General features: G+C 55.1%; 1 protein-coding gene and 1 long non-coding RNA gene across 9 annotated transcripts; one reads left to right on the top strand and one right to left on the bottom strand.

The window, feature by feature from the left end:
- The first annotated feature begins 319 nt into the window (after positions 1 to 319).
- LOC311606353 lies at positions 320 to 10,108 on the top strand. Of its 5 annotated transcripts, none has more exons than XR_014782306.1 (3): positions 320 to 505; positions 7,894 to 8,236; positions 8,420 to 10,108. It is a non-coding gene; the product is annotated as an uncharacterized lncRNA (long non-coding RNA). The 5 variants fall into 5 exon arrangements; XR_014782307.1 differs by lacking the exon at positions 320 to 505 and adding an exon at positions 1,631 to 3,228; XR_014782308.1 differs by lacking the exon at positions 320 to 505 and adding an exon at positions 4,312 to 4,668 and having other exon boundaries at positions 7,894 to 7,990.
- Positions 5,396 to 21,189, bottom strand: LOC311606352 (uncharacterized protein). 4 transcript variants are annotated; one of them, XM_084797653.1, is made up of 8 exons: positions 20,824 to 21,189; positions 19,185 to 19,436; positions 18,924 to 19,052; positions 18,535 to 18,636; positions 16,996 to 17,061; positions 15,734 to 16,102; positions 12,474 to 12,559; positions 5,396 to 7,100 (listed from the first exon to the last, which is right to left on the bottom strand). In XM_084797653.1, exons 2-8 carry the CDS (start codon positions 19,387 to 19,389, stop codon positions 7,053 to 7,055), a joined length of 1,005 nt encoding a protein of 334 aa, XP_084653779.1. In that variant the 5' UTR covers positions 19,390 to 19,436; positions 20,824 to 21,189; the 3' UTR covers positions 5,396 to 7,052. The 4 variants fall into 4 exon arrangements, 1 of the variants encoding a protein (XP_084653779.1); XR_014782303.1 differs by lacking the exons at positions 5,396 to 7,100; positions 15,734 to 16,102; positions 18,924 to 19,052; positions 19,185 to 19,436; positions 20,824 to 21,189 and adding an exon at positions 10,819 to 12,071 and having other exon boundaries at positions 18,535 to 18,720; XR_014782304.1 differs by lacking the exons at positions 5,396 to 7,100; positions 16,996 to 17,061; positions 18,535 to 18,636; ... (1 more) ...; positions 19,185 to 19,436; positions 20,824 to 21,189 and adding an exon at positions 10,819 to 12,071 and having other exon boundaries at positions 15,734 to 15,929; positions 16,022 to 16,105.
- Between the last annotated feature and the right edge of the window lie 1,235 nt (positions 21,190 to 22,424).

Here is a 22,424-nt window from a genome sequence, read left to right as displayed (position 1 = left end):
CCCTAGTAGCTGGCGGGGGGGGGGGGGGGAGGGGGCACGGGACTAGACTCTTCCTCTTCCCAGCTTACCTAGCTTGCACAATTAGCTCCACAAGTGTGCAAGTCTGCAGGTCCAGTCTCTCTCTCCCTCCCTCTCTCTCTCTCTCTCTCCCTCCCTCCCTCCCTCCCTCTCTCTCTCTCTCTCCCTCCCTCCCTCCCTCCCTCTCGGTGTGTGTGTGTGTGTGTGTGTGTGTGTGTGTGTGTGTCCCAGCTCCCTCTGAAATTCGTGACCTCTTCTTTAGCCATCATTGATACACAACATGCTGAGTCCAGTTAGTGTCTCCTATGCATTTGTATTTATGGATGACTATTGAGGACAGGACAGGGCCTCGCCCCTGCAGAATCTCCCTCTCTCAGCCACCATTGACTGCCTTAGCTCTTCATCTACCGGTGGGACCTTGTGAGACAGGCCCCCCTACCCCTACCCCTACCCCCGGACTGTTGGCTTGTCCACTGGTGACGTGAAGGTATGTTTAAGCGACCATATTGTTGAGACTTCGTGAGTGTAGCTCCCTTGTCCTATATAGAAGCCAGAGTCTCACAGCAGATGTGCTGGTCACTGTCTGCCCTTTCTTCCTCAGTTTCCCCTGACTGTTAGATTATAGGAGTCCTGTTGTAGATGGATCAACTGAAGTTGGGCCACTTATTCTCTAGATTTTGACTGGTTTTTGGTTATTGTTGTTGTTTGTTTTTTTGTTTTTTTGCTTGTTTGTCTGTTTCTGTTTTTGTGTTGAGACAGACTCACTGTGCAGCCCTGGCTGGCTTGGAGCTTTGCTAAACAAACCAGGCTAGCCTTGAACATACAACGATCCTCCAGCCTCCAGAGAACTGAAGTTAAAAGAGCTCCCAAGCTGGGTGTGGCGGCCCTCACCTGTGATCCCAGCTCTCGGGAGGCAGAGGCAAGTGGATCTCTGTGAGTTCGAGGCCAGCCTGGTCTACAAAGCAAGTTCAGGACAGCCAAGGCTACACAGAGAAAATCTCGAAAGAAAAACCAACAAAAAAAATTGCTTCCACTTCCACTAGCTTTATTCCCTCCCCTCTCCTTTCCTTCCTGCCTTCCCTCCTCCCCTTTCTTTTTTGAAGACAAGGCTTCACCCTGCAGCCCAGGCTGGATTGAACACCCAGCAATGCTCCTGCCTCAGTCTCAGGAGTACTGGGTGGGGTCACAGGCGGGAGCCAACGCACATCACAAGGCTGTGCACATTTGTGGAGCATCTGCTAAGAAGCAGATGAGGGAGTCAGAGTTCCCCGGGGACTGAAAGGCTCTGCCCAAGGTCAGGCAGCCAGCGTCGCATTTGAACCTAGAACCGCAGGTGCGCGCCCTCCTCTAGGCCCCCCGGGGTGGCATCGTCCCAGCTGTGCGGCCTGGCGGCCGGGCCCTGACGTCAGGCGGGGCCAGCGGAGCCTGGTTCTGCACAAACACGTCGCGGGCCAGGGCTCCGGGGGCGGCGATGACTCAGGGCCCGAGGCCGCCGGGCGGGAAGCGGAAAGTTTTGAGCCTCTGACATCAGCGGCCGCGCAGGAAGGCGGCTCCGGGAAGGCGGCCTGGCGCACCGCCCGCCCGAGGGCGCGGAGGCGGAGGGGACCGGGACGCAGGTGTCCCCGGTCCCGGCGTCGGCCGCGGAGCCGCTCCACCCGCCCGCGCCGCACAGCGCTCCGGAGGCACCGCATCCATCCTGCTGCGTCCCTGCATTTTAATTACCGCCGCATTAATATTCATGAGCCGGGACTCGAGGGGGACCGCAGGCTGTCATCTCCTCGCCCGCCCGCGCACCCCCTCGCCCCTCTTCCTCGCTGAGTCGTGGGCTTCATTCCCCCCCCCCCACCTCCCCCCTTGCGCGCCAACAGTTGGCGCTCAGCGGAGCAAGGGTGTGAGTGTGAGCGGGAGTGTGAGCTGCAGAGTGTGGGTGTGCCTGTGTGCTGCAGGCAAATGTGCCTGGATCTGTGCAGCCTGGGTGTGGTATGCAGACGTGTCTGTGTGCACCAGCACCTGGACTGTGGGAGTGTGTCCCTATGCAGGGATCAGGGTGCTGGGCAGTGTGTCCAAAAGAGGGGGTAAGGCACTAGAGCAGTTGTCCATACACAAGGAACAGAGTGAATTGTTCTGTGGGCACACATGTGCCTGTGCATGTCTGAATATGCTGTCAGAGCATACCCCTGTGCAGTTATTGTGTGTGTTGTGGACATGTGTCTACGTTCATATGTGTGTGTGTCAATGTACACGAATTTGTGTACTGTGGGCATGTTCTGTGTAGGTGGATCTGTGTGTTGTGGGCATGGTTCTGTGTACATCAGTGTATGCTGCAGGGCGTGGCCGTGTGTACAGTCAGAGCATGTGTTTCTGGGTCATTCTAACATCTGTAGGCTCTTGCAGAAGGGCCAAAGCTGCCCAGTTCAGGAGAGCTTGCCTGTGCGTGCAGAACTGAGGCCTGCAGCGAAGCTGAGCCTTGTCCAAAGCCACCTGGCCCGGCAAGTCAGTGGCACAGTGGGGTGAGAGCCAACAGTTGACCAGGCCACTTCCTGGCCACGTCTGTGCAGAAGCAACTGGTCCAGGAATTAAGGGGGTGCAGCAGAAATGTCTGAGCTCTAATCCTATCTTTAACAGTCTCCTCACAGTACCACCTTATTGCCACAAGTGTCCTCATCTCTTAGTTCCAGGTGTAAGTGGAAGCTCCTTGGGGGTGTCCAGAATCTCAATGGGGAGTTTCCCTCTTTAGGAAGCCTTACATGTCAAAGCCTTGTCTAGCTGTCATTTGTCCCCTCTCCTTGTTTCCCCAGCCCTAAGCCTGACTGCTGGAAGCCAACTATGTACCAGGCCTGACAGAGTGCATAGGTCAGGCCAGGGGTCAGTTACTCACTCACCTGCCCTCCCCTCAATCCCACCCACCTACCATCCATCTAGCCTTCTTCCCAGCTCTCAGCCTTGCATGTCCTTTTAGTGCCTTCTCTGTTTTGTTCTCTCTTTGTTTCTCAAGACAGGGTTTCTCTGTGTAGCCCTGACTGTCCTGGACTCGCTCTGTAGACCAGGCTGGCCTCGAACTCGCAGAGATCCGCCTGCCTCTGCCTCCCTGTGTGCTGGGATTACAGGTGTGTGTCACCTCGCCTGTCTGTTCATCTCACTCAAACTGCGTTCAAGAGAGTACTAAGGATTCAGGTGGCCACATGGCACTTCAGTGCTTCCTTCCCTCAGGTAAAGGAGGGGCACAGGCAGGCAGAGCGGGGGAAGGGGAGTGGGGTGGGGCAGAGAGGCTAGGTCTTGTGAGCAGAGCCAAGTTCTGCCTGTGTGCCAAGAACCCTCAATTCGAAGTGTTTTTTAGGATGAGGATATAACTGGAAGGTCTCGGTGACCAAGGGACTGACAGGACATGCCCCTGGGAGGCCATGCGGCCCCCAACAAGTGGGCCAGTCCACTAGGGCAAACAGCCTTCTCCCAGACAGCCGGCGGTGCTGGGCGCTTCTGGGCAGATCTTGCAGCCTCTTCCCCGCTGTTGTTCTAGCCTCTTTGTCATCGATGGACTCCCAGGGGAAGGGCCAACAGAAAGGACAAGCTTTCACTGGCTACAGAGGACAACAGCCTTTGTCCCAGCTGCTTGGGGGTTGGAAGTCAGCTTTTGGAACATGGGGGAGATCCCCCCCCTCCACCTCAGCCCCACCAAGCCTGCCCAGCTATACCTCTGAGGCTCACCCAAGCAAGCCTTTCCAACTATGCCAAGGAGACTGGAAATTTCTGCTCAGCAGCTTAGTCTGGCTTGATTTCCACCCTGCTTGGCAGGGGACGGGGGAGGGGCTCGGCTGCTCAGCCCAAGAAACAGGCTCTGCATTCTTGAAGTTGCCGTTAAGGGTCACTGGGAGTTGGGGCTTGTGGGGCCTGCTAAGTCTCTCAGTAAAAAGGAACCAGTGGTTCCCCAGGCCGAAGGCTTGTCTCTAGTTAGGCCCTGTGCTGTCTGGACTAGCTGGGCATCTAGAAAGGTTCTATCAGAAGGCCAGGCCTGTTAGTAACCTATTTCAGACTAGCTGCAAGGCTCTAAGAGAGCCTGCCTGCAGGACAGAGCCCCAAGGCTCTAAAGAGAAAAGCCACATGGCTCTCTACAGAGCTGGGTCTGGCTTGTGACAGGCCAGAAAGTACTGCTCAGTTACTGGGCTGGAGGTGGGGGGTGGTCTTGGGGTCTGGCTGGGCACCCGAAAGGAGAGGAGGGGCCTGGGGCTTGGGGGCTTGATGGGGATGCCCAGCCCTGACTCCTGCTGGCATTCAGGAGATACTTGTTAAAAAGAACCTATCCAGAGTTCCAAAGGCCTGCTGGCCTGCGGAGGGACCTCTCTGGAAATCAGAAGTCTACCGGCTCAGGCTAGGTCTTGGCTATACAGCCCTGTGGGTTGGATTCAGCTAGTGGCCCAGTCACTGCGTTCTGTACTCCCTGTACTGTCACCAGGCCCAAAGACAATGGAGAAAAGAAAAAAAGGACTGTTTGGGAAGTGTCCATTGGCCAGGGTCCCCAGCCACCAACAGAAGGAAGGGCTCTTCGGGCCATTCAAGGGTTTTACCTGCCTGCGGGAGGAAGCAGTACCGCTAAAGGGAAGGACCAGCCAGGGACTGGAGGAACAGGCAGGGACAGAAAGAAACCACACTGAGGTGAGGGAGGGGGTCCAACTGGTGGGGGAGATCGCCACAGGGCATGGAGGGGACAAGTTAGGAAAGAAGGGTAGTGGATGTAGGGAGGGGGGGATCCAGTCTCAGGGAAGGAACCCGAAGGGGGCTGGGGGTGGGAGGAACCAGACAGGGACAAAAGACCACACCGGGGTGGGAGGGACCACCAGCCAGGGGTGAAGGGGACCCGCAGGGAACCTAAGAACCTGCCGTGGGTGGAGGGGGCCGGCCCTGCCCCCGCTCGGCAGGCTGCTTGCCCCGGGCGCTCCGAGCAGGGCAGAGCTTCAGCGGAAAGGAATGCCTAGCTCGGCGGGGGCGGCCGCGCCCGGGGCCGGCTTGGTTCGCGCGGCTCTCGGGGCCGCTGGCGCCGCCGCCCGGGCTCGCGCCGGATCGGGGCGCGCCTCGCAGCGGGGGTGCGCGCCGCCCCTCCCCCATAACTCAAAAGCTTGTCAGGCCGGTTCCAGACTCCTGGCGCCGGGCTCCGCTCCAGGAAAAAAAAAAAAAAAAAGGAACGAGAAAAAAAAGAAAAAGCAAGCGAGGGAGCGAGCAAGGCCCTCAGCACGGAACGGGCGACCCACGCGCACAGTCCGCGTGCCCACCCTGGGGACAGTGCGCGCGACACTCTTCCATCTCTGTACGGTCCCATCAATCGTGCAGTGACCCCGGCGGGGACGGGGCGCCGTGCAGCCCACCGATCCGCGCGCACTCCCTTCCGTGCCTCGTAGGTTGGAAAGGCTCCCCGCGCCCGGGGTCCTGATGGATGTTTAGAAAGCTGCTTCGGGGAGGGCTCTGGCAGCTCCGCGGGGGTAGCTCCGCAAGAGGGAGAGGCGGCTGCGGACCTCCCAGCTCGACCGCGGAGGGGACGGGGGTGACCGGGGCGTGGGAAGACCCCGCCCGGTGCCTTTCCTTTCTTCCCTCCTCTTAACGTCCTTCAGCGTGCAACTGCGCCGACTAGGAAGGGGTTAAGAGCAGCAATTTAGAGAGAAAGCTGAGTCCAAATCCCGGTTAGAGTCCTATTCTCCCCTGCTGTGTGGCCTTAGGCCAGGGGCTTGCCCTTTCCACTTCCTCTGGAGGAAGGAGGGGTTTGCCTAGAGCTCGACTCCGCACACTGTGGAGTCCTGTCTTCGTTGGGGTTCCCATTTTTCCTCTCGACCCTCAACTGTGCTTCCCAAATAAGCCCAACCATCTGAGGGTCATTCTCAAAGCCAAGACAACCTTGGGAGCCCTCACTGTTGGCTGGTCCCTTCAGAGCACCATGCACTGGGGTAGTCGGGGGTTATGCACAGGCCAGCTAAAGTCTCCTGCTCCAGGCCCCACTGTGCACCACTGTCTGCCTCCAAGTCTGTCTCCCTCCCCATTTTCCCCCCCTGTCTGGGTCCTAGAGTTAAGGCGGCCATATGGCTCAGACATTTGAGACAGTGGCTTAGCTGGTTCTCTGGGGATATGTTTGGCCTGCCCAGGAGGGGTTTCTAGCCACAAAGCTAAAAGTTCAGAAGGGTCCTGCTGTAGACTGCATAAAGTTGGCCTGTGCTTTAGAAGACTGTCCGGCAGACCCAGGTTTGTGGGGCCTGGAGCTCCAGTTCTAGGAGACCTACAGGTCTGTCAGGGATTCTGCAGGGCCTTTGGGATAGGTGGGTGACACACTGTCACCTCACCTTTTCCCAGAGACTGGTAGCCCAGCTTAAAGAAATTCACCAGCCCCAGGTCCCTTAGAGGGAAGGGACAACGCTGACATTCAAGCCCACCTCAAGCGCTATGCAAGCCAAGGAGGCCTTTTGTTTGTGACCACACTGTTTCAGAGTTGCTTTTTTTGTTTGTTTGTTTGTTTTTGTTTTCAAGACAGGGTTTCTCTGTGTGGCCCTGGCTGGCTGTCCTGAACTCACTTTGTAGACCAGGCTAGCCTCAAACTCACAGAGATCTACCTGCCTCTGCCTCTGCCTCTGCCTCCCGAGTGCTGGGATTAAAGACGTGGGTCACCATGCCTGGCTTCCTTTTTTTTTTTTTCTTTTAAATCAGTTTTATTTTTGTGTATGTGTGTGTGGTTGTATGCCATGGCATGTATGTGGAGGTCACAGGACAACTTAGGGAGGCTATTCTTTTCTCCTACCATGTGGGTGCCTGGAATCCAACTTTGGTTATCTGGTTCGGCGGCAAGTACCCCTACGCTCGGAGCCATCTTGCCCCACCCCTCCCCCATCAGCCTTTCTCAGCTTTGGTGCCCACTATAGGAGCCTGCATAGTCTGAAAACACCAGCTCCAGTTGGCCAAGGGGCATGTGCATGTGAGGTGGTGGTCCTTGGAAACCCAGGTCTCTGTTTTCCTGTGTTTGATGAGCCTAGCCCCTCATGCGCACAGCGCTAAACAGGCTTTCAGAGGACTGGGCCGGGATCAGCATCACACAGGAGCTCCTTGGGTGCCTGTCGAGCAGAGGAAAACTTGAGATGTGGTGAACCAGGTCACAGAAAGGGCTCTGTGTGTCTGGACCCTCCTCCAAAGGGCTCCCTAAATTGACCCACCTAGCTGACGTCTACACTGCTTACTAAAGGACATGGTGAGACCATCCTGAACTAAAAGCGACCACCCCAGGCCAGCACTGTGTTAAACCAGCCAGGGTGGCACCTGTCTGGAAGGGAGAGGTCCAAGGTCCACAGAGGGAAGAAGGGGAGAGTGCCCATCCTCCTGCCCTTCCCGAGCAGCTCTCTCCCATGCTGCTGGGTGGTAGTCTCCACTACTCTAAGGTACCTGATTGACCAGACATCATTAGGCATTGTCCTTTCCTTCAGTGCTGGTCCTGTGGCTGGTTCAGAAGAGGCCGTTGGACCTCAGCACGCCTGTCCACAGGATGCCTGGCTTGGCACGGGAGGCCCTGCACACGCACTGCTGCTGGTTTGGTTGTTGCTAGGGAGATAATCACGGGCTTGGGAGTGTTGGCAACAGGCAGAGGGGAGGCCCACTTAATTATTTAATGTGGGGAGGTGCCGCTCAGTGGTTAGAGACCAACATACACGAGGCCCAGGGTTTATCAAGTAGCACCAAATAAACCAGGCATGGTGGCACACACCTGTAAGTCAAGCACCTGGGGAGGGCGGAGACCGGAGGGTCAGGGGTCCAAGATCATTGGACGTACACAAGAATCTCAAAATAAATAGACAGATAACTAGCCAACCCTGGAGGACAAGCTGAAAGGAGGACTGTTGATCTGTTTTTCAGATGGGGACACGGAGGCCTGAGGAAGCAAAGTAACTGAACAAGGCAGGCCCATCATGGAGGGAGAAGCAGGCCAGTGAGAATACACTGCAGAGCCATGGTATCTCTTCCCTCGGTGTCTTGGCTAGAATCAGGGGGAGGGGGTGGGGGCACTGCCCCACCCTAATTGCCTCTAGTGATCACCAGAGGCAAGCGTTTCTAACCCAGCCTCAAGAAGCATAGCTTTCACGGTGCTGGAAGTTCCAAAGTAGGCAGCAGGGGGAGAAAAGCCAGCGCGAGTTCACGCCTGCCACAGTATCAACTTCCCAAGCAAGGGGTGCTGGCTGCGGCAGCCGTGGCATGCCCGGTAAGGAGGTAACCAACTGCTCTTTGTTTGGCTCTGAAGCCCAGTTTGCAGGGTACTCTGGACCTAGTCAAAGGTCCATGGTTGGGGAGATCACAAGCCCTTAGGGGTAAACTTATTGCTTTTGTTGTGCTAAATGAACATGTTATCAAACTGCCTCCTAAATATTTGTATTTGTACTGGCAGAGTAGTGCAGCCGTGATCAAAGAAGCTCCTCTCTGCAGTGGACAGCAGTCAGTGCAGAGACTCATGGCTGCAAGATGCTGGACGAAGGCTCAGGCTCAGGGAACATTCTTTTCCACTGAGAGGGGTGGGAAGACTGGAAGATGATGGGGAGGAAGGTCTTCTCTTCCTTCCTTCTTTCTTTCTTTTTTTTTTTTTTGTTGTTGTTGGTGGTTTTGTTGTTTGTTTTTCAAGACAGGGTCTCTCTGTGTAGCCTTGGCTGTCCTGGACTCCATTTGTAGATCAGGCTGGCCTCGAACTCACAGAGATCTGCCTGCCTCTGCCTCCCAAGTGTTGGGATCACATAGGCCTGCACCACCATGCCAGGCTGGAAGGTCTTAAAATACTTTTTGTTTGTTTGCTTGTTTGTTTGTTTTGAGCTGTCCTAGGACTCACTATGTAGACCAGGCTGGCTTCGAATTCACAGAGATCACCACTGGGCCTGGCATTTGAAACACTATTTTAGGGACACTATAAAGCCAGAGAATTTATGAATCTGTGGCCACTCCAGTTGCTTGCATAGGGTCAGGGTTAACACTGGGCCTGACCAGGTAATGATGATACATGCCTTTAACTCCAGAACTCAGGAGGCAGAGGCAGAGGCAGGCAGATCTGATGGGGGGTTGGTCTGGGTGCTACACACATGAGCAGACTCACGTACCCCAAAACGTTTGTAACCTTGCCTGAAAACTTATTCCTGTTTGACCAATAAAAAGCCGACACACCAGAGCAGGACTAATGGGATGGGTGTGGCTAAAGATTGCAGGCTTGTGGGACAGAAAGGATCTAGGGAGCTCAAGCAGTCAGGGACCAGAAGAGGATCTTGGTAAGGGGAAGAGAGGGAAGAGGGGAAGGAAGGAGCCCTCCATGGGTTAGGTGGGGGAAGAAGCACGTGGCCAGCGTGGATGGAGGATTTGGTCCAGACGAACACTAGCAAGTCTTTGGGATTATGGATTACAGGTAGCTCTGTAGAAACTGTCAGAAGCAGATGGCATGGGATTGAGGCAGGGAGATATGGGAGGTAGTTTAGGGGATTAATATCTGCCCTGCCCCAGGTGAACCAAGGCTATTTTAAAATATCACGGGTGTCTGTGTTTTTATTGATAGCGGGTTAGAAAATACTACTGTCGTAATTAGCCTAATAATAAACATTTATTAGGCCATGCTTCTAAATTAACACCAACACAGATCTCTGTGAGTTCGAGGCCAGCTGGACAGCTGTCCAGGACAGCTGGAACTACACAGAGAAACCCTGTCTCGAACGAACAAACAAACAACAACAACAACAACAAAAACAAGAACAAAAAAAAAACGACTGAGCCTGAAGCATCCAGTCAGATGTGGGAGGCACTCAGGGGGCCAAGGACTGAGCCACTGAAGAGTCATGGTCCCCATGTCACATGGGTAGCCCTGCTTAAACCTGCTGGGTCACAAAGTGAAAACAAAGACATACAAAGTAGGGACTAGAGAGGTGGCCCTGTGGTTAAGGGCACTGGTTGCTCTTCCAGAGGCCCCCAGGCTTGGTTCCCAGCACTCACCTGCTGGCTCACAATTGTCTGTGACTCCGGTCTAGGGCTTCCAATCAATGGCCTTTTCAAGCCTCTGTGGGCGGTGCCCAGACATACATGGAGGCAGAACGCAAATACACATCAAATAAAAATAAATAAATCTTCAGAAACAAAAAACTGGGTTGCTTGTTTGAAAACTGAGAGATGGGGCGGGGGGACTTGGTGGGAAGGCGGGGGGGGGGGGGGGTCAGGGGATTGCAGGGAAATAAGAGAGTCCGGGCACGAGTATACATGTATAAAATTGTCAAAAATTAGGAAAAAGAAAAAAAAAAAAATCAGACACAAGGCTCTCTGTGCAGGCTCCGCACAAGTTTAGGCAAGAGGCTCCACAGCAGCCTGTATCCAAGTTTCTCCTCCCAGGGTCTCTGGAGCCCTGGTCTAGGGGGAGACGTGTTTGTGAAAGGACTTGATGTGTTTGCTTTAGGCAAATCTTTGCCTTTCTCAGCTGCTGTTCTGGTGAGAAGTCTTCCAGGCCAGGCAGCAGGAGGGGAAAGCAGAGCTGGAGCCTGGCTGCTGGGCTTATCTGCTCCCTTACCAGCCCCCCCCCCCCCAGAGCCTGCACCCTGCACTCTGCCAGGAGGGGGGCAGTTGGTTAGGGATCTGGGAAGGGTCCCAGTAGAGAGAAATTGACTTAATGGTTATTGCTCTCGAGAGCTATCTGGTCTGGAAGGTCTGAGAAGTGGAAGTAGAGACGATAGAGTTAAAAACAAAAGGTGGGGGCAGCCTTGTATGCAGTGAGTGCCAGATCAAAATCAAAGGCAAGGTAGGGTGGGAGGTGGTGTGTGTGTGTGTGTGTGTGTGTGTGTGCGCGCGTGTGCACGTGTGTAGTACAGAGCTGTCTCTCAGAAAAAAAAAAAGAACCAAGAACCAGCAGAAAGACCTTGAAGTTTTGTTTTTAATCTTACTTTAAAAAAATTTTAAATTATATGTATATATGTGTCTGTGTGTGGCTATGCATATGAGTGCAGGTGCCCTCAGTGCCCAAAATAGGGGATTGGATCGCCTGCTGCGGGTTATTATAGGCTGTTGTGAGGTGCCTGATGTGGTGCTGGGAAATATAGGCAGGTCCTCTGCAAAATAAGTGTGTGCTCTTTCCCAATGGAGCTATCTCAGACTGAGACCGGTTAAGTTTCTCTTTTGCAGTGCTGGGGGTGGACACTGGGGCCCCCATGTATGCTGGTGACTTCCATGCCAAGCCTGGGGTTTTCTTCAGCGTTGAGAATCCTAATACACAGTGGCTAAGGCCTAGGCCCCGGGAAGCCTGCAGAGGCACACTGGGGGACCAGTTCAAGCCCCAGCACTTTCTACCACCACCACCACCACCACCAAAGATGTTCATAACCACATGCATTCCTTTCTCTTGTAGTTGGTTGGAAATGACTGTTCACCCTCATTATAATATTAATATTAGCAGCATTGATACTTGACAACCTGGCCTGGAGTTAACGCGTAGCACATCTGGATCAGGCTGTATTTAAGCTCTGTTGGTAGGTGTGTCACTACATTCAAGCCTATGAGGAAGAGCTACATTTTACCTGTGTCCCCCTGGGGCAAAGCAGATATGAAGCCAAGAGAGCCCCCCATTAGCCTCTGGGACCCTTCAATCTCTGTCACCCAGCTCTGAAGCATCCCACTAGGCTTAAGGGTCCCTCACTGTCTATGCGGTTTGAGGTCTTAGATAAAGCCGGGAAGGGCACTGGGACATGGAGGTGGGGACAGGATCAAGGAGAAACATGTGGCTCAGTTCCTATTACAAGTCTGCTCCAGAGGGCTATAGAGCAGCAGAACCCAGAAAAGGTACAGTGAGGAAGTGGCCTCATTCGTACCAGGAGAGCAGGCGGCTGCAAGAGGCATAGCTAGGTCACTGGCAAGTCCAGCAGCAGTAGAGTCCTCCTCCCGTGTCTCCTTTAGTTAAGGTTTCTGTTGCTGATTAAACACCGCAACAATAGGAACCCTGGGGGGGGGGGCAGGGAGAAAGGCTTTGTTTCACAGGCACAGATAATGAGTCATCACGGAAGGAGGGCAGGACAGGAACTCAAGACAGGACACTGCAAGAGAAACCACAGAAACATGGCTGCGTATAGGCTTGTCCTTGGGGGCTTGCTCAACCTGTTTCCTTCTACCATCGGGGACCACCTGCCCAGCGGTACCACCCATAGTGAGCTGGATGCTCCCCCCACCAGTCATCAATCAAGAAAATGCTCTACAGACCTGCCCACACGCCAAGCCCATGGAGATATTTTCTCAATCAAGATTCCCAGATGACCCTAGCTTGTGTCAAGTTGGCACAAAAACTAGTCAGGACACACCCCTGCCATGCGCCTCCAAACATATATGTATGTATTCAAAATAGTATGTATTCAAAATAGAAAGCTCTGTTTTAAGGGATACAAAGGCCTAGCGTGTGGGAGCCACTGGCCAGGGGATGTGGTCCTCAAGGGTTTTCTCACCTGTAAACAGGACAATAGGCTGGCTTCTCTGCTGACTTCCAGGAAAAGGGTCAGGGTTAAAGGTGACAGTGGACTGGGGTGGCATTCTATCAACAGGAAGGCATGTGTTAGCACAGTTATCTTGTAATTCTGACCTCAGACATTAAAAGAGGGACTTCCTCACAGCAGGGACACACCTAATGACTCAAGAGTCAGCAGCTCTTCCAGCCTAAGACCCTCCCTGGGACAGCTCCAGACCAGTGGCTGAAATCACATCCTCAGTACCTTCTGCAAGGTGTCTCACCCGCAGTGGGCAGCGACACTCCTCATTCAGGCCTTGACATGTGTGCATACGTCTGTCTGTCTGTTTGTCTGTGGTGTCATGCAGCTCAGACTGGCCTTGAATTCTTTGTAGCTAAGGCTGGCCTAGACTCCTTGTCCTTCTGCCTCTACTTTAGAAGAGCCTGGGCCCTATGGGTTTTTGTTTGCTTGTTTGTTTGGTTTTGGTTTTTCGAGACAGGGTTTCTCTGTGTAGCCTTGGCTGTCCTGGACTCGCTTTGTAGACCAGGCTGGCCTCGAACTCACAGCAGTCCACCTGCCTCTGCCTCCCTGAGTGCTGGGATTAAAGGCATGCGCCACCACCGCCCGGCTTGGCCCTGTGGTTTTGAGCACCAGTTCTGCACTATGGCATCCTTGGTCTCCCCACTTGCCTGCTATCCTATCCGAGCCTTGGGGTCTGAGTTTGGAGGCTGGCCATCACCCTCAGCAGAACCCAAGTGACAGTGGCCCCAGGAGAGGGCTGATTTTTGCCTTTCAGGATCTGGGGTTCCTTCTTTATATACCATCCCGCAACGCACAAGGTCAGAGGGTTAGCACCTCTCTTCTATTCTTTCCTATGCATGGGGGATGGGGGTGGGGTGGGGTGGGGTGGTGCCAAGCAGGGCTTCAAGTCCCCTAAAGTCACCAGTGACTCCATTTCCTTTTAAAGGCAAGCTAGAGAGGGCTGAAGTCATCACTTGTGTCCCATTGGCCAGACCTGATCACATGACTACCCCTAGCTACAAGGGAGGCTGGGACATGTAGTACTTAGCCTGGCAAGCAGGCACCTCATTGAAACTGGGGATGGGGAGCACTATTCTGTATTAGCAAAGGTGAAATACTGGAAAGCATACTGGGCAGAAGGCACACAAGCTCAGGGGACACCGCACGGTATATGGATGCATAGGCTAAGGTCACTGGCTTTACAGCTGAGCCCCTCATGTTGTTTTAGGGGACACAGAGAAATCCTCAACCCTCCAATCTCCTTCCTGAAGCCCAGACGGGTGTTCTTTGTTGACTCCCTCCTAAGGCCACTCCTGACCCGCAGAGAAGAGGCAGGCAGCAGGAAGGAAGGACAGAGCCTCCAGTGTCTCAACAGAGCTGGCTCACTCGGCCATGGAGTGAGTGGCTCTCTACACTGTTGACACTAGACTCAAGGTCAGGAGCCGAGTCCCCACACCAGATGGACCCTCCCTCTTCACAGCATGGGAGCCTGCTCTCTGGTTAGTAGTGGAATGACAGTGGCCCCCAGTTTAGTGTGAGTCTCTATCCACTGGGGGCATCAGTAAAATGCCCAAACCAAGAGCTCCTGGACAGAACCACCTGCCTTCTCCAGACAGGCTGATGATAAGGTGTGTGTGTGTGTGTGTGTGTGTGTGTGTGTGTGTGTGTGTGTGTTTTCTCTTATTCCTTCCTCCTCTGCCTTCTGGACACACCTCCATGCTGGCTCACACTGAGCCTTTTCTGGTCCTCCTGTAGCCACCAGGCTCCCACGGTCTTCTGCACCCCAGCATGTCCCTGCCAGCCACGCCTGAGTGGCATTCTGATGGACGGGAATGACCACTCCTTCCTTCCCTGCTGCAGACACAATGCCCAGGCCTGGGGCACAGCACTCTGAGGACTCCTGGCAGGCGCTGGGAGAATGAATGAGGGACTGGCAGGCGAGTGAACGAATGAACTCAGCTGTCAGTCTAGGAACTTGACTGCTTATGAACTTGAATGGAAATGGGATCCCACCTCTGTGGTTTGCTGCCTGGGTCACCAAGGTGACACTGTCTTCTTGAGCTTCTGCTTCCTGCTCTGGTTAGCAGCACCTCATCCGAGACAGTGAGATTTTAGGGTGTGGAGCGGACCCTGACACCCCACACCTGTAATACTGGCTTTCCTGGAGCCACATGGGGGCCGTGGGGGGCCGGAAGGGGGGGCACTCATTCTATAATCCAATGTCAAAATCCTCCGGCCTGGCTACTCTTAAGGGTGGGACTCGCTGACACAAGTTTTTACTGGGCTGGTGAGATGGCTCAGCAGGTAAAGGTGCTTGCTGCCAAGCCCGAAAGCCCGAGTTCTGTCCCTGGGACTCACATTATGGGAGGCTAACTCCTGCAAGGCGTCCTCTGATTTCCACCTGTTTTACACACACACACACACACACACACACACACACACACACACACACACACGCTAAATAAGTAAATAAATAAAATGTGAAAGTTTCCATCCACTCATTATTGATTCACTCATTGATTCATTCATGCTCAGAAGGAGTCACCAAATATTTTCTGTATGTTCTCGGTGCCCGCCCTGGCTGGATGCTGGAGGAGGCAGACGCAGAAGCCAGCATGGCTAACCTTTGTGCGACGGGACCTCCTATGCCACAGACCTGTGGCTCACCTGGCCTCCTGTCCACCACCCTAGAAGGGGTCCTGCCCCACCCTGCTGTGACCCGGCAGCCAGGCCTTGCGCTGGCTGTTTCCTTCCATCCTATTGCAAGTCTTGGGATTCTCTGAACCATTGGCCACCTCAGCTGTGGGGTGACTCTTACCTGACAGGGTCTGGGGTAAACCCAACTTCTCCTCGATATGAGAGGTATGGGAATGCTGGGGAAAACTTCCGGCTGCAGTAGAGCTTGCTGGAAGGTTTTGCAAGAAAGAGCATAAAGAAGGGGCTCAGCTCATAGCAGACTCTTGGCCAACAGAGTAACACTCGCCCAGTGTGTGTGTGTGTGTATGTGTGTGTGTGTGTGTGTGTGTGTGTGTAGCGATATACAGTGTATTACAGCCTGTGTGTGGAGGCCAGAGGTCAGCTTTCAGGAGTTGATTCTGTCTTGGCAGTAATTGCCTTAACTGGCTGAGCCATCTTGCTGGCCCAGCACTAACCTGTTCTGAGGGCACAGCACCCACAACTCTGCCCTGTCTGGAAGACCTTGCCTCTCAGCTAGTGGCACTGGGATGCTAATACTTAACCTTGGGGACACATCGGAGCAATGTCTTTAGAGCCTCTTGACCATGCCGCCACGATACCACCTTTACTGTAGAATCCAGCACAGGTGCACTCTTCGCTGGCGCCACAGCACCAGCAGCTTTTGTCCATTGTTTTCAGGCTGCGTGGCATCCTTGTCAATCCCAAGAGCATCTCTAGGTCTGCCTCACACTCAGACTCCTGAGGGGGAGACATCTGCTTCGCTTTATGCTGGGAAAGAGTCTCTGCCTTACTACCTCGGTGTGACAGAGGCAGCCATGTCTTCTGCTTACCCAGTGTGCACTGCAGCTTAGTAAAGCCCCTCTTTGTGGGCGGAGAAACAGGGCAATGAGTCCAGGCCCCGGCATCAGCTTCTGGGAAACACACAGAGATCTGGAAACCTCACAAATACAGGGGAGATCTGGAAACTTCTCAAACAAAGGCTCTGGGGCCTCCTGGAATCTGCTGGCCCACAGGAGCAGAGAGGAAAGGGGGTGGGGGTGGGGTGGGGGGAGGGCAGACATGCACAGGGAAGGCCGTGCTGGCACCAGTATTTCCAGGCTGAGACACGGGAGACCACGATAGAAGAGCCAGTCCCAAGCCAGGGGCGTGGTGGCACAGGCCTTTAATCCCAGCACTCGGGAGGCAGAGGCAGGCAGGTTGCTGTGAGTTCGAGGCCAGCCTGGTCTACAAAGTGAGTCCAGGACAGTCAAGGCTACACAGAGAAACCTTGTCTCAGGGTGGGGATGAGGGGTAGGGGGAGAAGAGCCAGTTCCCATTCCAGGGTTCCTCCCTGCTTCTGTAGTCCTACTCACAGGGAAGAGCGTGTAGGCCAACCAATCATGTTCATGGGCCTGTGGCCATCCCCCAGAAGCACACAGAACCACACACCTGCACATGCACGAAGCACGTGCTCACCACCACACCTGTGCAGCACAGAGCTGCACACAGGCAAGCAGGCACAAACAGTCACATGCTCTTGCATGGCACACATGGGTACCAGTATCCACAGCCATATGTGCTGCATGTATGTCATGCAGATGACACACAGGTATGTGTGCTTACACACACATGCATACACTTGCACACACAAACATGGCACATGCATGCACACAGCACTGCCCATACATACTCCTACATGGTAAATATACATGTTAAACATGCGCCCAGATACATCCAAGCACACACCTTGCAGGGTGGGGTCTGCACTGCTTGCACATATAGGCACATACTGGTACACATGCTGCAGACATGTACACATACTTACTTGCCCTGGGGTGGGTGACCATAGATGGCCATGATGGCATCTTGGCCCTTGGGGAGCTTCTAAAGGCTGCAGTGATAGGAGGAAGGTGGGGGGGGGCTGTGTGACCTGGCTGGCCTCCCCTTGACCCACCAAGAGGAGCAGGTTCCTGGGTAGTGCCTGGGGCTGCCACAGTTCCAAGTACAAAGTTTGGGGAAGGGTAGAGTTGGATGGTGACATCAGGTGACTTTGACAGAAGGCTCAGGGTCATGTTGTAGACTCTATAGCCCCTAACCCTCACGCCCTGGGAGTAGGAAGCACTTAGAGAAGTGACAAGTTGGTACGGGGTGGGTGGGGTCATAGGAGGTGGAGGGGACAGAGCCATGAGGACCGTCTTTGATGGGGCGAATGGGCTCTTGAGGCTACAGAGCAAGAGCCCAGGGCAAGGGGAGAAAGTGGGTTGCTGGGGCATCACAGGGCGCTTGGCATGGCGCCTTCAGCTCCAGGATCCAGGCACCAGCCAGGCCGGACCTGGTGACTGGTGGGTACTTTTTCCGCTCAGCTCTTTGGCCCTTAAGTCTGTCTCCTGTCTCTGGCCATTACCAAGGGGACGAAACTTGAGGGAGGGTGACCAGGCAGACAAAGAGCCCACAAATGGGGCCCATGCATCCTCCAAAGGGGACGATCCAGTCTGCAAGCCTCTGCTAGCTCATGCTTGCTGGCCCCAGGGCAGCCAGGTATCTACGGCTGAACCTCTTACGCCTTCATTTCTGTTGGGAACACAGCCCTGGGAACAAGGGGTACAGCAGCTCCTTGGAAGAACAGGGTGTGAAGACACTGTCCCTGACCGCCTTTCCTTCCACAGTCTAGTTTGGAGCTGGCCTGCTTTGCTTCTCTCTTCCCCTCCCCACCCACTTATCCAGTCAAATCCATGGTCCGGAAGCTTTTCTATCAGTTCGCCCTGCATTGCCCGCCAGCCCAGCCCAGCCCCCTATCTGTAGCGCCTCCCAGATGATGTCTCTGCTCCCACCTTTGCCCCTACAGTCACTTTCCCTCATGACAGCCGGAGAGATTTTTCTGGAAAGTGCTTCTAAATGTGCCACTCCCCCTGCCTAAAACCTTCCATGGTGTCCATTACTCTCAGTGGGGGCACTGAAAATAACATGCCTACCAGCCTAGAGTGGCCAACCCTTACTGACTTTCGCCTCCCCTGACTCCCCCTTTTCAATCGTAGGCCTTTTCTCTACTGTCGCTCCAGCCCCGGACCCTTGTATATTCTGTCTGTCTGTCTCCGGGGCACCGGGGCACCTTCAGTTTGGGGTCTCAGGCTAGACCTCTCCTAGAGCCTGCTCTGACACCTACCCCTGATAGGCTGGCTCAGCAGTCTCCCCTGTCCCAGTTTAATACCTGCCACCCCAGGCCCTATGCTGCCCTGGCTCCCCCCTCCCACAGCAGCACCCCAGTTTGGGAAGGACGCCCAGAGGGACACTACGGCAGGATGGCCAGAACTCTCTAGCTAGACAGCCGCAGTTGGGTCTCCATTTACTTTTAACTGCCACAAACCTGGATGCTGTGTGAGCTTATTGGCAAAAGAATGCGGAGGGGCTCTCAGCCTGGCCAGTCCCCAGGGGAAGATCCTTATTTGTCTCTTTCCTTGTCTGTGACCTGAGGTGGGGAACTGATTCAGGCCCCATCCCTCCTTGTGATGGCTCTGTGTAGGAGAAGCGAGGTCTGGGGCTTCTGATGGATTCCTTCCGGCAACATCAGTCACGTGCTCAAGCAGGCAGAGGCTGAGAACCCACTTGGCTGATGAGCAGGAAGAGCCAGTCCCAGCTCGGGGTGGGGGTGGGGTGGGAGAAAGAAAGGGGCCCCTGCTAGTTCTGAGCTGGATTGGTACCTTGGGTTGAAAGCCAAGATCATCATGAACCCGCTGAAGACCACCTGCACCCCACCTGCCAGCTGCAGCAGCTTTGTGTCTCTCTCCTGGGGTGGCCCTCCAGCGATAGCTCTGGGCACCTGGCCTGTGCCAGGTTCAGAGGCTTGGAGTGGCGGGTGGGGAGACTGCCGCCAGAATCCAGACTCTCAAAATCCAAAAGCAGATGCAAGGATTAGAACTGAGAAACGGGGTGGGGGGCTGGGGGGGGGTGGGGGGCATCCTAGGTCCCCATCAATGAGCTCTGATAGGCCCCAAGAGGAAGTATGACCCCACTTACCAGATAAGGATTCTGAGGCCCAGGGGAAGCAAGGGGCCCCGGAGGTAAGCAGGGATAACACACGCTCCTGCAAACCACACCCAAGGGTGCGACAGTCATACAGGGGCCACAGGACGAAACTTGCATAGATTCCATTCCAGACAAGAGCCATCCTGTGGATTCTCAGAGCTCCCACACTTCCGTCAGCCATCAGTCCTCTGCACATGCTAGGATCTCTCTTCCCTGTGTGTGACTGCACAAGTGGGCAGGCGCCTGTGAGGATGGATTCGTGTTTCTCCTTTGTTCACCCAGGAAGCAATCAGCCTAGCCCAGTGGGATTCCCCGAGTTCCTCTGGGGTCCTTCTCAGTCCCCCAGCACCTCCAGGGTGCTACCGAACAGCTTTCTGCTCTCACAGGCCGGATAGCACTTTCTTTTCTTTCTTTCTTTCTTTCTTTCTTTCTTTCTTTCTTTCTTTCTTCTTCTTTTTTAAAATAGGTTTCTGAGACAGGGTCTCTCTATGTAGCCTTAGCTGTCCTGGACTCGCTTTGTAGACCAGGTTGGCCTCGAACTCACAGAGATCGCCTGCCTCTGCCTCCTGAGTGCTGGGATGAAAGGCGTGCACCACCACTGCCAGGCCTCAGGTAGCACTTTCAAGAATGTTAAGAGAAACCTGAGCGCATGCCTTTCATCCTAGCAATTGGGAGGCAGAGGTTGTGAGTTCGAGGCCAGCCTGCTTTACAAAGTGAGTCCACGACAGCCAAGGCTACACAGAGAAACCCTGTCTCGGAAAAAAAAAACAACCAACAACAAATAAGTAAAAGAAAGAAAAGAAAAGAAAAGAAAAGAAAAGAAAGAAAGAAAGAATCCTGAGCAAATAGGCTGTACTCTCTTCCCTGCTCCTGTAGCTCTCTGAGTTGGTGGGCACACACTGGCATGTTTCAAGGATTTGTACTGTATTCACAGTGCTACTGTGAGTATCCACGTCCCCTTCTTTGTGTGGGCATTGGTTTCCCCACCTCTGAGACACGCATCTAAGACGGGGATGGTTGGGTAAGTGTGTGGTCCAACTTTTATGTGTGATGCTGAGATTCGAACCCAGGACTCCCCGCAATGCTAGGCAATCGCTCTATCATCCCTCAGCCCTAGTTTAGCATTGGAAAAAAGATGTCAACCGGTTCCCAAAGTAGCCCGGTCTTTTCACCAGGCAGTGGGGATCAGGCTGGGGATTGGAACCCGCCCTACCCACCCAAGGACCCTCTTCCCTTCCTGCCAAGGCTGGACCCCTGCTAACCCAGTCTCATCTGGCTTTGCTCTGCTGCTGGTTGGAGAGGAGCCAAGGACCGCAGGGCTCTGGCTTTTTCCTGCAGCTCAGCAGGGCCTCCTCCAAGGCTCCCAAGGCTTGGAGGGAGGTTCAGACTCAGGGTGGGTCTGTTAAGTTTCCGGAGCAGTAAGCTAGCCCCTGCGCACCTGCCTCCAGCTGGGACTCCCCGGTAAAAACAGAGCCCGAGGGGTATGGAGGGGATGCTGGGGTCTCCTCGGGCACCGGGATAAAGCTGGTGCGGAGTGGGTGGGCGCACGCAGGGGAGGCAGCTGCTCTCGCGCGGCTCGGAGGGAAGAAAGGAGGCGCCGGCAGAACCCAGTCGGAGGGTGGATACCTACACCAAGCCCAGGGGGACCGAGACCAGGAGCAGAGACTCTTTCCTTGCAGCCCCGGGAGGGGCGCGGGCGCCTCATTAAAACCGCAACCCGGAGCCGGGCCGCAGCGTGCAGAGCCGGGCTGCAGGCGGCCTCCCGCGCACCGGGGCCCGCGCCGGCTCCAGCCGCCCGCGGCCGACCTCGCGCGTCCTCAAAGCCAGCCTGTCCCACTTCCCCCGCCGGTTGCTACAGCAACTGAGCTCTGAGTAATCAGCTGCACCGTGACCTTTCTTCCCCCGGAGAGAGAGAAAGAGAGGGAGGGAAGGAGGGAGGGAGGAAGAGAGAGAGAGAGAGAGAGAGAGAGAGAGAGAGAGAGAGAGAGAGAGAGAGAGAGAGAAGGAGGAGGAGGGAGCTGGAGGAGGGATGGAGAGAGGGAGGGAGAGGAGGGATGAGAAAAGATGAGGGGGAGTGATGAAAGAGGATGGAGAGAAGGAGGAGGGAAGAGAGGAAGGAGGGAGGGGAGGAGGGAGGGAGGGAGGGGGAAGAATGTTGGAGAGAAACAGAGAGGAGGGAGGAAGGGAGGGAGGGAGGAGGAGTCGGAGAGGCTGAGCGGCTGGTCAGAGCTGTAAAGACACCGCAGCTGGGGTCTGGGGGCCTTGTGGGGAGGGGCTGGCAGCCAGAAGGCAGGAGAAAGGAGAAGGGGGAACTGGCAGCACATGGAGGAGGGGGAAGCCGGGAACCGACCAGGACAGATTTCGGCCCCTCCTCACCCTCCTCGCAGGGGCGGTGAGGGGACTGAGAAAGGCTGGCAGGACCCCTTTCCAACAGGCCTGACCTCCCATTCCCCAGATGGGACAACCATGACGGAGGCACCGCTCTCCGCAGGGTGTGGAGCTGACCGAGGGGGTTGGAGGTGGCATCCTCCCCATCCCACCCGCCCTCTGGCCTCAGTTTCTCTGCTGGTGGAGCCTGGCTCCCCAGGGTCCAGGGCAGGCTGCCCAGCCTCGCCCCAGGTAGAGAGCACCAGGCAGCCTTTTCACACCAGATATTGACTTGAATTCTCTGAAGGTAGCCAGAGGGGCGTATGTGAAGGCTGGAGCTTAAGAGGTGGGGAAGGGGTGGGCCGCCGCAGGGGCCGGCCATGCAGGTCTGGAGTGCCAGCGACAGGACACAACCACGACTCCCTCAAACACAGCAGGAAATCTTGCCTGGTCCCCAGAACTTATCCCCACTCCTCCTCGGCATGCTGCCCTGGGGTTGGTGCCAGCACCAGGCCTGTCACCCATAGGCCCTGGGGACCTGCCAGCCGCCTGTTTACCAGACACGCCAGCCCCGAGTCACAGCCCCCAGTCACAGCCCGGCCTCCGAGTGGGGCCTGGGGGGGGGGGGACGACAGATGGTAGAGGTGCCATTCTAACCAGAGTCTGAGGCAGTTAAGGAACAAGAGAAAGCCCTCCAGGACTTTGTGTGCATGTGTGCGTGCGTGTAACCCTACATTATTCCCTCTGTCCCTCTAGAATCCCTCAGTCCCCACTGTGTGCAGAGGCACAGGGGCATCCTGTCCTAGCTCAGGTCACAATGGCTGCAGAGCCAATACCCTGTCGTTTGTACTGACTGCCCAACCA

Source organism: Acomys minous, assembly GCF_964271855.1.
Source record: "Acomys minous genome assembly, chromosome: 10".
Taxonomy (NCBI): Eukaryota; Metazoa; Chordata; class Mammalia; order Rodentia; family Muridae; genus Acomys; species Acomys minous.
This window is presented reverse-complemented; position numbering and strand designations above follow the sequence as displayed.